We start from the raw sequence: 14,250 nt of genomic DNA on the forward strand, positions 1-14,250 counted from the left end.
GAGAATAAGGTTTTTCAAAAAGCCTCTTTACTTTCAATTTTTTCCTCCTTATTTTCAACCAGTAAAATGCCAATAGATTTTAAGTACCTTCTGGAAGCTTTAGAAGCGACTTCCAGAAGTTAGGGGAAAAGTTAAAATCTCATTAAAATAGTCCCCTGGCACTCTTTCCCAACATACCACTTACTATTGATAGAGTGTAAATAGAAGCTTTCCCCGGTTTTACAATTATCCTGCTCGTCCTGTGATTCAATGTAATGTCATTATGCAATGTTTGTAATATCACAGTCTCTTCCTTGAAGATTGTGTAAGATCCATCAACACTAGACCATTGAATCACTGAGTTAGGCAAGAAAAGTCAATTACAATGGGAGAGAGTCTCTTGAGAATTACTGTGGAGATACCTAAGCAACTCCATAGTTAAGGATGAGTTGATTTTCACTTAACAGCAGAATTACTAATCTTCTTTCACATTTAAGTGGTGTAATTGTATCTATTTCACACAGTAATTCTTCCTATAACAATTTTCCAGATTTTTTGTTTAAGATTAGTTGACTTTGCCAGAGACATTTTTAAATGAGTCCTTTTGAAAGTTTTTCCCAAACCACGGTCCTCACAATCAAACTTCACTGTGAAAAAGTTTCCAAATTTACACTAGAACATAAAAAGTTAGTACTCTAATTTATCTTAACCTTACTGCTCTCTACAAAGACATGCTGACAGCACTACTGAAGCCCTGCCTACTAGTTCTATTCTCTAATGCTTCTAAGCCTGCCTCCCTGAGCCCACAGATCAGTTCCTCATATTGTATATACACACACACACACACACACACACACACACACACACACACAGACACCCTGGAAATTACAGTTATGAGGTGTGCTGGAATTTTATAGTGGTTCTTTAAGCCAGCTGTATGAGTCTCTCTGACCCACTGGCTTTTAAAATGGGAACACTAGTTCCAGGTGAAATCAGAATTTTACCTCCATTACTGTCTTCTAGAGTAACTGCTCTCCCTTTACAGACAGAGCATTCAAACAGCAAGAGAAAGACAAACAGCATGAGTAAGCTTTCGGTAGTATGAGTTAAGTAGTAAAGTCAGGGCAATAACTTGGCAACAGAATTGCTTTTAAAACTTACGAACTCCAGGACTTACCATGTCAACATTAGATTGCAAGTGACATAGCCTTTCCTCAAAGAAAAAAGTACTAATATAGTTTTCCTAATCAGTATTCTCAGAATTTCTACTTTAAAAAAAACTACCGTGACTTAAGAAACTCAGAATGCCAACAAGATGAGTGTAGATACCAATTTTTTTAGATTTTCTAACTCCTCTACCTGTTTAAAAATAAGCCAAATTGCTTCTGATGTTCTCCCCTTTGTTTTAATTCTGAGATGTAGAGCCTCATGATAAAGATAGACAGTAGTTAGGAAGAGAAATGGCAAACTGACTGACAAGTCACTCTTTGATCTTTTGTTAAACTTGAATCTTGCTACTTTGCATATCTTTCAATCCATTACAATTTCATAGTGAAGAGCAAAATTCTCATTAATCCAGTAAAAAAATCTACTTTTTTATTTAATGTCCACTAGACTAACATGTTTATTTTTAGCATAAGTAAATTCAGCAACAACGCTCAAGATTTAGTTTGTAAGGAGCAGCTGACTAGCAGGTTTATTTTGGCTTATCCTTGTGATTGCAACACCTATATTTTAATAGCAACCAACTATTCATTTGTTAGCGTTAACTCAGTTTTCTGTTCTGCTGACAACATCCCCCTTTCCCTCCTCTCTTTCATCCTGCATCCTCATTAGAGTGATCTAAGTCACAATTATAACTTACCATCTTCATCCACTGTGAGGTCCACCACTTCCGCTGCAGTCTGCCTCAGTGGCTGTATGACTGTGGAAATCCTACTACGGTTCCGCTGTTCTTGTGATCGAGCAGCATGAGAGCTAGAGTTCTGGTTCCAGTGAGATCGTGAGTGTCCAAGTGTCGAACGAGACCTGAAGGGGGGAAAAAAAAATACAGCTGCCTGGAAAAGTAACACATACGTTTGGCCTTGACTTGATACATTTTCTCTTGAGTCCGGTTTTCAGAGATGGAAACTAAGTTTTCTGCTCACCGTGAGTTGGTTCCAACTGTATTTGTTTGGAAAAGTTTGATTTTCTAAATGATCTGCCACATTCAAATACACCACTAAACAATACACACTAGTAGCTTATTCACTAATACTTCTGTAGCTTTGGGAGTATTCCAGTTCTGGCAAACATCCAAAGAGGCAGGACTCACACCTGTGTTACAGCTCATTAGTCTAATACTGCCATACAGTCTGCCTGGAAAGAGTACCACAATAAGACTTGAAAATATGGATAAGGTTAAGGAAAAACCTCAAAATGAAACCAGAGTTCCCACCATTTAGCGCTTATACCTGCCCTTGTTTTATACAAAGTTAAAAAACAAAGAAGTGTCTTTCCCAACCCTCAGTTCTCTACACCACTATTTGTATCAAATTAGTGAAATACCGGACATACCAAGGACGACAGGAATGTCCACAGTATGAAAAGATCTAGAACACTATAGGTATTGTTTTGTATGTTATTTTATTCACTTATGTCTGAGATTTTGTTTTGAGGATTTTTACCTACTGTTATATAATTAAGTCTGTATTTTTAAAATAAACTCAGAACACAACCTCTGAATTTATAATCCCTTCAAATATATGCTATTATTTTCTTCTCTAGAAATAATTCAGAACCCTCTCTCACATAAACTTTGGGAGGGATAGTAAGCATAAGCGTGAACTATGCCCATGGAAACCACTGGTTTTATTTTTCCAGGCTGAAACTTTACACCAAGTAAATTCAATCCATCCACAAGCCAAACACCCAGACCAAAGAATCTGTTAAACTGGGGTTAAGGTTGAGAGAATAGATCAGTTACTTATGGGTAGAGCCCCTTACATCAATGTTGTATTTCCTAAAATACAAGCATTAGAAACCCAGAAAAGTCAGACGTCTGGGTCTAAAGTTTAATCTTTACATTCAAAATACAGAAATGCACAGACAAGGTAATCTAAAAGGATCTTAATTCTACCTGCTTAACAATGCCAGCCTCATCTTCACTAATTTCTTTCAACCTACTATTACAGCACTAGATATCCCAAGTCTGGAAAAGCCATCATATTGGTAAAGTGTAACTCACCTCTACCATCCTCCCATCATCATCATCATCATTCGTAAGTGCATAATCAAATCCCCCAACCTACAGTTCCAGACATACTAATTTTTTTTCACCCAGAAAGTGTATAAGGTTTACAAATGACAGACACAGAGCACTGATTTCAGAATTGGTTCCATACAAATTTGTCTAGGACACAGTCTGATACTTTGGTTTATTTCTGCCTCAATTTCATGGTGTTTCTGTAAGTCTATATGTTAGCTCTGTAATCAATGATACTATAATTATGGCACATGGAATCAAAGAATTTGGAATGACTGGCTTACATATACTACTTATCTAATTGGAAATTTAGCAAGTATGCCTGCCTTTCTGTGTACATTATATGCCCATAAAGGACGATGGAATAGGTACAACCATTTTGCCATTATAAGTAAGGCATTCTAGTTTCTGCACTCAGTGACAAGGTTAATATGTCCCCAAGCAATTTCTCTTGTGGGATCTTTACAGGGGAGCAGTTAAGATAGTTTGGGAGATACCTTTCATATGCTGGGATTTCTTTTTGCTTTAACCCCTGCTGCCCACAAAGTACCTGGCTAACCACAGACTCCACTTGTGGAGGGGAGAAATAAGGCTGTAGACTTCCTGAACTCTGCAGTTGTGGGGTTCCCTTCATGTAGATCTTTTGAGTTCTACAGGAGAGCGTGTATGGTAGATTAGGGGTAGACCTAGAAGAGATGTGGTAATTTGCTAATCACCTTAATAGACTTCTGTCACGAACCCCAGGTCAAAGCACACTAACCACTCCCCTCCTGTTAATTTAAAAAAGTGAATTAAATTCCACATTTAACATTTTACTTTTATCCTTAGAGATGTTAAACACCCGGGGCTCCTAGAGTTCAGTGAGAGTTGTGGGCACTTACCTCCTCTGTAATATTTAAGCACAACAATGGCCTGATTTTCCAAATTGGAAAATGCTGCATTTAGAACTTTAGGAAGTCCACCAGGAATAGAGACATAGTGGAATGCTGGCATGCTGCACCACAAGCATGATCACCTACATTTATCTTCCGTCCCAAACCACCACTTCTGTAGACCTTATGAGCTCTGATGTTAGATTTTTTTCCTGCAGCATGCAAGCTTTTTGTATTATAGGCCAATCTTCTCTGTTACTAAAGAAACTGACAGATTTAGATTGCATTTCTATTATATTTCCAAAAAATTGTGATATTTTAATGTATTTACCAAATCAATATTCTTACATGAGAGCCACAAAGTGAATACAATATGAAAAAGTTCCTTTGTATTTCCACTTGCCCAGAGGGCTAATTTTTGGTGACATGGCGGAACAATAAAACTGCTTCATAACACCATATAAGATACAAGGCCTTGTTTTGCTCAGCACTTATGTGACTGTGCAGCAGAGCTAATACATGAAAAAAAATATCAGGATTTTTTTAACATTTGATTTGAATTTAGGAATCAGATCTGTGATTTGATACAAGGAAAGCAGAATCTATAAAGCTAGAAACATTTTGGGAGGCTTAGGTTGGGCAAAGAGAAATGCCACTTCATGAGCTAGTAGTACTGTACCCATCTCCACAAAAAAATACACTCCCCTAAAATTAATGTTCTTATAAATTTTGTATCAGCTTAGCCTATATACTGGATTCCATGAATCCAATGATCATCTAGTTTTAATCTAGAGTACACACAAACTTTAAGAAGTTGTTCAGTAATTAGCAAGCAATGACAACATTTTTTAATTGAAATGTAGGAACCATTCATCAGACTGCTGATCCATAACGCCAACAGGCTCATGAATGCCCAATATGTGTTTTCCTTGACAGGGTTACAGGCCTAGTGGATTGATGGGAGGGAACAGTAGACAGGATATATTTTGATTTTAGTAAGGTTTTTGGCACAGACCCACAAGACATTCTCAGAAGCAAACAAGGGAAATGTGGGCTAGATGAAATTACTATCAGATGCATGCAAAAGACCATAATCAAAGAGTAGTTATCAACAGTTCACTATCAAAATGGAGGGGGGGGAGAGAAAGTATCTAGTGGGCTCCCGGAGGGGTCTGTTGGGAGTTTGGTATTATTCAATATTTTCATTAGTGACTTGGATAATGGAATGGATGTATAAAACCTTTAGGTGACACCATGCTAGGAGGGGTTGCTAGCACTCTGGAGGAAAGGATTAGCATTCAAAATGACTGACAAATGTGAGAACTTGTCTGAAGTCAGCACCTACTGCACAGTACTACACTTAGGAAGGAGCAAATCAAATACACAGCTACAAAATGGGGAATAACTGGATAGGCAGTAGTATTGGTGAAGACTGGTGATTATAATGGATCGCAACTTGAATATGAACCAACAACATGATGAAGTTGTGAAAAAAGCCAATATTCTGGGTTGTAATAACAGGAACGATGCATGTAAGACAATCAGGTAATTGTATTGCTCTCCTCGGCCCTGGTGAGGCCTCAGCTGAAGTATTATGTCCAGTTCTGGGTGCCACACTTCAAGAAAGATGTGTACAAATTGGAGAGAGTCCAGATGAGAGCAACAAAAATGCTAAGAGGTTTAGAAAACTTACTTTTGAGTAAAGGTTAAAAAAAGGGCATGTTCAGTCTCCTATTCTGAAGACTAAAGGGGGACCTGATAGTCTTCAAATATGTTAAATACGGTCATAAAGAGGACACTGATCAATTGTTCTCCATGCCCACTGACAGTAGGACATGTAGTAATCTGCAACAAGGAAGATTCAGATCATATATGAGGAAAAACTTTCTAACGAAGGATAGTTAGCACTGAAAAAGGCTACCAAGAGGGCTGTGGAATCCCTGACATTGGCTATTTTTAAGAACAAGCTAGACAAACACCTGTCAGTGATGGTCAAGATATACTTAATCTTACCTTAGCCCAGGGGCCTGGACTAGCTGACATCTCGAGCTCTCTTCCAACCCTAGCTTTCTATCTTCATTTTACCATATGTATCAATAAGTCTAATTATGGCTATTCCCTGGGGATATAATTAGATTATTTTCCACGTTATCAACCTCTACTTTGAACCCATGCCTTTCAATGTGTTATGCTCTTATTTTAGAAAGTGCATCATGCCTATTTGAAAGTGAAAGATGACTGACTTCTGTACAATACAGAAGTACATACACAAAAAGAGAAAGAATACCTAAGAATTACAGTAAACAGCAAGCAACATGAAAATACAAAGATGTATCACTTAGAGGTCCATATAAAACCAATCAAGTAAGAGACTAAACAGGCTCTATAAACCAACTAGTGTAGAGACTCATCAGTTTTTGTGTGGAACAAGTGAGACTTGAATAGTAAATCCTCTATGGTGTTCTGGACCTCCCATGGGAACCCTAAAGAGTGAAGCCAAGACTCACCACTCATAAGTAACCCTCTAGATGCCACACCCATTGCATCCATTGCAGCTGGTAGGGACGTTTCCCCCCCACTAGTCTGCCTTCCTCAATGAAGGCTTGCAATTGGGCTCTGTCCTCTAGGGGAAGCTTGTCCTCAAAGTCTGGCATGTCTGAAGTAGTAATTAAGGTCATATTTTGCTCACAAAGCCTAATAGGTAGCGATATGAAGCTGCAGGCTTATAGAGGAATACTCCTTTCTTCCCAGAAGTTCCAATCTCTTTGAGCCTTTATCAGCCAGGTGACTGCTGGGTGTTGTAACCTTGTTCTTTCTGGGTCTGCTTGCACCAATAGCGAGTAGGGCATTAGGTATATGCAAAGCAATTCCACTCCTTTGGCTGGGACGAAATAATGCCAATTTTAGGTGTGGGAGTGCAGGGGGCCGGGGGCATGCCAGACAGCCCTGGCTGCTTCCATGACGGCCTTATTTACTGGGAGAGCTACTTTGCAGGGACCTATCAGCTATAGGATGTCAGGGTGCTGATGCCAGGCATCTTGGACCTCCTCCAGAGGAATCTGGAGGTTATTTGCTATCCTCTGTAGGAGCTCCTGACATTGTCTGCAGTTGTCTAGCAGAGACAGTGAAGAGGATGAGGTCCCTGGCAGTACTGGATCATAGAATCATAGAATATCAAGGTTGGAAGGGACCTTAGGAGGTCATCTAGTCCAACCCCCTGCTCAAACCAGGGCCAATCCCCAACTAAATCATCCCAGCAGGATCCATTTCCTCCTCCTCATACTCCAATGGATTTGGTAGATGCCATGTGGGAAAAGTGTGGTAGGGCTCATGATGGATCTGCCATATGGGTCCCATGGGCCCCACTAGGACAAATACAAGGGATCAACTGATTGAGAGGGACCACACAGCATCAGGTACCAGCAGTCCTGCTCTCTGCCAGGGGATCATAGAATCATAGAATATCAGGGTTGGAAGGGACATCAGGAGGTCATCTAGTCCAACCCCCTGCTCAAAGCAGGGCCAATCCCCAACTAAATCATCCCAACCAGGGCTTTGGCAAGCCTGACCTTAAAAACTTCTAAGGAAGGAGATTCCACCACCTCCCTAGGTAACGCATTCCAGTGTTTCACCACCCTCCTAGTGAAAAAGTTTTTCCTAATATGCAACCTAAACCTCCCTCACTGCAACTTGAGACCATTACTCCTTGTTCTGTCATCAGCTACCACTGAAAACAGTCTAGATCCATCCTCTTTGGAACCCCCTTTCAGGTAGTTGAAAGCAGCTATCAAATCCCCCCCTCATTCTTCTCTTCCACAGACTAAACAATCCCAGTTCCCTCAGCCTCGCCTCATAAGTCATGTGTTCCAGTCCCCTAATCATTTTTGTTGCCCTCCCCTGGACTCTTTCCAATTTTTCCACATCCTTCTTGTAGTGTGGGGCCCAAAACTGGACATAGTACTCCAGATGAGGCCTCACCAATGTTGAATAGAGGGGAACGATCATGTCCCTCAATCTGCTGGCAATGCCCCTACTTATACATCCCAAAATGCCATTAGCCTTCTTGGCAACAAGGGCACACTATTGACTCATATCCAGCTTCTCGTCCACTGTAACCCCAGGTCCTTTTCTGCAGAACTGGGGCCGAGCCATTCGGTCCCTAGTCTGTAGCGGTGCATTGAATTCTTCCATCCTAAGTGCAGGACTCTGCACTTGTCCTTGTTGAACCTCATCCGATTTCTTTTGGCCCAATCCTCTGATTTGTCTAGGGCCCTCTGTATCCTATCCCTACCCTCCAGCGTATCTACCACTCCTCCCAGTTTAGTCTCATCTGCAAACTTGCTGAGGGTGTAATCCACACCATCCTCCAGATCATTTATGAAGATATTGAACAAAAGCGGCCCCAGGACCGACCCCTGGGGCACTCCACTTGATACCGGCTGCCAATTAGACATGGAGCCATTGATCACTACCCGTTGAGCCTGACAATCTAGCCAGCTTTCTATCCACCTTATAGTCCATTCATCCAGCCCATACTACTTTAACTTGCTGGCAAGAATACTGTGGGAGACCGTGTCAAAAGCTTTGCTAAAGTCAAGGAACAACACGTCCACTGCTTTCCCTTCATCCACAGAGCCAGTTATCTCGTCATAGAAGGCAATTAGATTAGTCAGGCATGACTTGCCCTTGGTGAATCCATGCTGACTGTTCCTGATCACTTTCCTCTCATGTAAGTGCTTCAGAATTGATTCCTTGAGGACCTGCTCCATGATTTTTCCGGGGACTGAAGTGAGGCTATAGGCCTCTCTGGCCTGTAGTTCCCAGGATCTTCCTTCTTCCCTTTTTTTAAAGATGGGCACTACATTAGCCTTTTTCCAGTCATCTGGGACCTCCCCCGATCGCCATGAGTTTTCAGAGATAATGGCCAATGGCTCTGCAATCACATCCACCAACTCCTTTAGTACTCTCGGAAGCAGCGCATCTGGCCCCATGGACTTGTGCTCGTCCAGCTTTTCTAAATAGTCCCGAACCACTTCTTTCTCCACAGTGGGCTGGTCACCTCCTCCCCATGCTGTGCTACCCAGTGCAATAGTCTGGGAGCTGACCTTGTTTGTGAAGACTGAGGCAAAAAAGGCATTGAGTACATTAGCTTTTTCCACATCCTCTGTCACTACGTTGTCTCCCTCATTCAGTAAGGGGCCCACACTTTCCTTGACTTTCTTCTTGTTGTTAACATACCTGAAGAAACCTCTCTTGTTACTCTTAACATCTCTCGCTAGCTGCAACTCCAGGTGTGATTTGGCCTTCCTGATTTCACTCCTGCATGCCCGAGCAATATTTTTATACTCATCCCTGGTCATTTGTCCAATCTTCCACTTCTTGTAAGCTTCTTTTTTGTGTTTAAGATCAGCAAGGATTTCACTGTTAAGCCAAGCTGGTCGCCTGCCATATTTACTATTCTTTCTACACATTGGGATGGATTGTCCCCGTAACCTCAATAAGGATTCTTTAAAATACAGGATGATGGATAGGTCAGAACACCGAGCTCTTCTAAGGTCTCATTTCACCAGTGGGGCCATCAGTATTGGAGAGTGAACATTTCTGCCTGAGGGTTGGAGCGGAGAGGGTTCCCGTATTGTCATAGTAGTTTTCATCTCCGGCGTGGCAATGTCTCTCAGGAGGATGAAGCCCAAAAGGAGAGCGGACTGAGGATAATGGAAGAAGATATCCTCTGCCAAGATATAGGTGTCTGTGCATCCCAGTGTTTGGGGCATTCCAGTGATCGGGACTGATGTTGCCGCTACCTCCCAAGACATTTGGGATGGATGGTCCTTAGAAAGGGTGACTGCTACAACTGAAAAGTCAGGTCTAGCAGTCTTCGATGGAACCAGTGGATGTTGGTCTTTATGTTTAGGAGACAACAGATGGATTCTTTTTCTTACATGCTTTACCCTCCTTCCTGGGGGTCTTAAGCAGCCCTGAGCCCTTAAGATCTGCATGCAAAGGCACACCTGCATGGAGCTGGGGATGGGTCACTTCTCTTAGGAGGAGATTTGGATGCAGCTCTGTCCTCAAATCCATGACAGTGCCCCCTACTCTCGTGTGAAGCCCTAAATGACAATTCATTGGGCTAAGGAGCTCGAGGTTCCACTCCCAAGCTTGTGCTTGAGGTGGGTGTCATTGAGGCCAATGTAGAGGGTAGTCTCCCTGGCTGGATCAGAGTGAGGTCTCATGAGCTTCTCTATAAGGTGTTCTCTCAACCAAAGCTCACAAGCCTCACATGTTCAAGAGGGAAAAGCAGCAGCAAATGCTGTACTCTGCCGAGATATTCATCTCGCCCAGACAAAGGCAGCACTGGTGCTCATCACACACAGAGAAAGAGTTAGGGTAAGGGACTGAATTCTTGACTCCCAGGATTGGGAATCATTCCCAGTCTGTGGGAATGGACTCCCCAAGAGGGGGAAGAGCTAAGCTTAACCTTACTGTATTAAAATTTTAATTATGCTAAATAATAAAACTATTTACAATATATATTTACTGACTAATAAAGAAGCTGGAGAAATCTGTGGACATAGAGGATTCTGACTCTGGCCATGTGGTACATAAGAAGGAACTGGAGAAGTATTAGCCCACACTGCCTCTTCTGCCCTCAGTCTAGAACATGAGGAGAGCAACTGCAAATGTGCAGGCCAAGTGACATTATTTACAAAGACTATCCGGACTCAGGCGCATGGCACACATGCATACCCTCGTGTGCAATACATGTCAGGACCAGCACTCAACGAACCACCACTGCCTCAGATAGGGATGAGGACAAAACAGCTGCTGATACTGCCTGAACTGTCAGGTTCATGAACTGCAATCTGAGACACTGCAGTTTCCGGATACAGGGTAGGAGAGGTTTGTGATGGGTTGTCCCCAACTCCGGGGTGCCACCTGATGTACTGGAGTCATCAAGCCTGGACTCCCTCACCTTGTCCTGCTGTGCCAGGCCCTTATGCCTCCTGTAGCACACACATGGGGTAGGGACTTGCCCAGCTGCAGAAAGACACAGACACTGAAATCAGCTCTGTATGGGAAGAATCAGCTAGGGGACTGCTCAACACTCAAGTGCACACCCCCTAAGGGGTGCAAATCCAAAATTATATTGTCTTGCACTGCACAGAAAACTGTACAGCGTAAGCTTGTGAAATCCGCTTCCTCTCTCAATGTGCAGGAAGATATGCACAGCTTTTGGCCCCCTCCAGTTATGAATTACACAAAATTTTAGAATAAACAAAACAAGTTTATTAACTACAAAAGGCAGATTTTAAGTGATTACAAGGGATAGCAAACAGATCAAAGCTTAGTAAATAAACAAATCGCAAACTGAGCTTAACACATTACATAGGTAAGATATAAATTAGCAAATGCTCACTCTGAGTGATAAACAGGCTGGCAGATTCTTAAGGTACAAGTTGCCTTGGCTTTCCCAGGTTTTCATACATAGGCTAAAGATCCTTCTAGCCTGGGACCATCACTTCCTACAGTTCAGTCCTTGCCCCTCAGGTCTTTCCAGGTTTGATGTTGCAGGGATAGTGAGGTACCCTCATGAGGTCATTGTCCCCCTTTTATATCTTCCTCCCACTTGCTGGAAAGCTCTTTTGCTGTGACCTGGGTCAAACAGTTACCATTGTGTAGTGCTATCTCTGAGATGTTTCTATTGTACACAGTTCCTGGGGTAATCTTTATGCTTGTGTGCATTCCCTGAATAAGCCATTAACATTGTTTGGCCTTTTTAATGGTCGTACATGAAAGGCTGCCTGCGGGTGTTTTCAACCTCACAATATCTTTCAGTAACACATACATAGCCAAACTTCATTACTTCCCATATGACAATAACACAAACAATATTAATGTTTAGCAGATCAAGACTTTTAGAATGATACCTCACAAGATATACTTTTTACAAAACATATCCTAATTACGTGACAGCGGTGAATATTGGAGTGTCAGGGTCTCACAAGGTTCTCATTCTAGGAGAAGATGCAAAGGCATGATATCTAGGACCTTAAAGACCACACAGGTTCCAACAGAGCTATGTTATAACATTATATCAGAAAGGAGCACCAGGGCAAGTGTCTACTCACAAACCTGCTGTGTCCTAAGTGAAGCCCTCTACTCCCTGTCATAAATATAAAGGGAAGGGTAAACCCCTTTAAAATCCCTCCTGGCCAGAGGAAAAATCCTCTCACCTGTAAAGGGTTAAGAAGCTAGGATAACCTCGCTGGCACCTGACCAAAATGACCAATGAGGAGACAAGATACTTTCAAAAGCTGGGGGAAGGGAAAAACAAAGAGCCTGTCTGTGTGATGCTTTTGCCGGGGACAGAACAGGAATGGAGTCTTAGAACTTAGTAAGTAATCTAGCTAGATATACGTTAGATTATGATTTCTTTAAATGGCTGAGAAATTAAGCTGTGCTGAATAGAATGGATATTCCTGTCTGTGTGTCTTTTTGTAATTTAAGGTTTTGCCTAGAGGGATTCTCTATGTTTTGAATCTAATAACCCTGTAAGGTATTTACCATCCTGATTTTACAGAGGTGATTCTTTTTATTGTTACTTCTTTTTTTACTGTTACTTCTATTAAAATTCTTCTTTTCAAGAACTGAATGTTGTTTTTTAATTGTTCTTAAGATCCAAGGGTTTGGGTCTGTGGTCACCTATGCAAACTGGTGAGGATTTTTATCAAACCATCCCCAGGAAGTGGGGTGCAAGGGTTGGGAGGATTTGGGGGGGGGAAGACATTTCCAAACAACGCTTTCCTAATAAAATAAATCCAGATAAACGTTTGGTGGTGGCAGTGGAAGTCCAAGGGCAAAGGGTAAAATAGTTTGTACCTTGGGGAAGTTTTAACCTAAGCTGGTAAAAGTAAGCTTAGGAGGTTTTCATGCAGGTCCCCACATCTGTACCCTAGAGTTCAGAGTGGGGAAGGAACCTTGACACTCCCCTTCAGATTTGTAGTAAGTAAGGGAGCCTTCCCTGCCTTCCCTGTTGTGTTGAGTGTCAGAAGAGGACAATGAACATTCTAAACCTAAGGGGGAGGGGGAGGAAGGGGAAGCATCAGAAGCCCGAGTACTAGGATTCCACAGGACATAAGCCCCAGAACAGTACTCTGTGCCAATGACATAAAAGGCATCAGTACCACAAGAGGGATTTTTAGTCCAGTGGATAGCAAGGGAGACTGACTCTTATAAGACCTGAAGGTCCATTGTTACTGCATGCTTTTTTGTATTGAGAGAGGCAGTGCCACAAACCTTAGGGTTGGCTATGCCAGTGCACTTGGTACAGACACTCTGTGTAGAAGCAAGTAGCGTTTAGGGGAGTAGTGCTGATGAGGTATGTACCATAGTAACTGACTCCAAAGCACTCTGTGCTCCGGTAATCCCTGATGCCCTGGCAGCAGCGGATTGTGAGTCCCCAAGTAGTCCCAAAGCCCCAGTACCACGCTCCGTCAGAGTGGTTACCCACATCAATCCATAAAGTCCCCTTAGAACCAAAGAGGTGAGATGACAGACCTCTTCTCGCTGGGAAACTCCCATTGAGATTTGTCCCTGCTTTTCTCAGATTAGCAACGCCCCTTCTTATCTGAGGATTTAGGTTTTATCAGCCCTACCTCTGTCTGAAGCCATCACGGGTCTTTCCAGATTGGAGCTGAATTACTGGATCTGAAGCCGATGGGGACACTCCTGTACTGAGGTGAAACTTTTCAAAGGGGGTCTGCCCTCCCCAGATCAGTGACTAGCTGCATAGATAGATCTAACAAAATTATCTTTAAATGTGCCTCTCTAGCTTTCAAGGACCTTCTAGAAAAGGAATTGCACACCACACATTTATCAGAGATGTACTTCTCCTAAACAAAATGGCATGTTATGTGCCCATCATTTACCAGAACTGCCAATCTCCAAGAGGGGCAATACTTAAACCTAGGAGACTTAATAACATCCCTCCTTATGTCCCAATACCAAGACACTCCCAGTCAGAGAAGAAAAAGAAGGGAGTACACATACTTACAGCTAAGAGCAAAAAGGGATGCATAAAGATGCAGACACTGAGGAGCTCAGTCTTGCAGCAGTGGATAGTGAGAAGGAACTGAGTGGTGGAATACTTATGGA

At 42.3% G+C, this 14,250-nt stretch overlaps 1 protein-coding gene across 9 annotated transcripts in view; it reads right to left on the reverse strand.

Moving 5' to 3' along the window:
- Positions 1-14,250, reverse strand: part of RNF111 (ring finger protein 111) — a 95,149-nt gene that overhangs the window by 49,141 nt on the left and 31,758 nt on the right. For all 9 annotated transcript variants that reach the window (XM_075133049.1, XM_075133048.1, XM_075133045.1 and 6 more), the window contains one exon: positions 1,844-2,007. In XM_075133049.1, the coding sequence (XP_074989150.1) occupies positions 1,844-2,007 (164 nt within the window). The remainder of the gene's footprint in view (positions 1-1,843; positions 2,008-14,250) is intronic.

The sequence above is a fragment of the Caretta caretta genome, chromosome 10 (assembly GCF_965140235.1).
Source record: "Caretta caretta isolate rCarCar2 chromosome 10, rCarCar1.hap1, whole genome shotgun sequence".
In the NCBI taxonomy this organism is placed as follows: Eukaryota; Metazoa; Chordata; order Testudines; family Cheloniidae; genus Caretta; species Caretta caretta.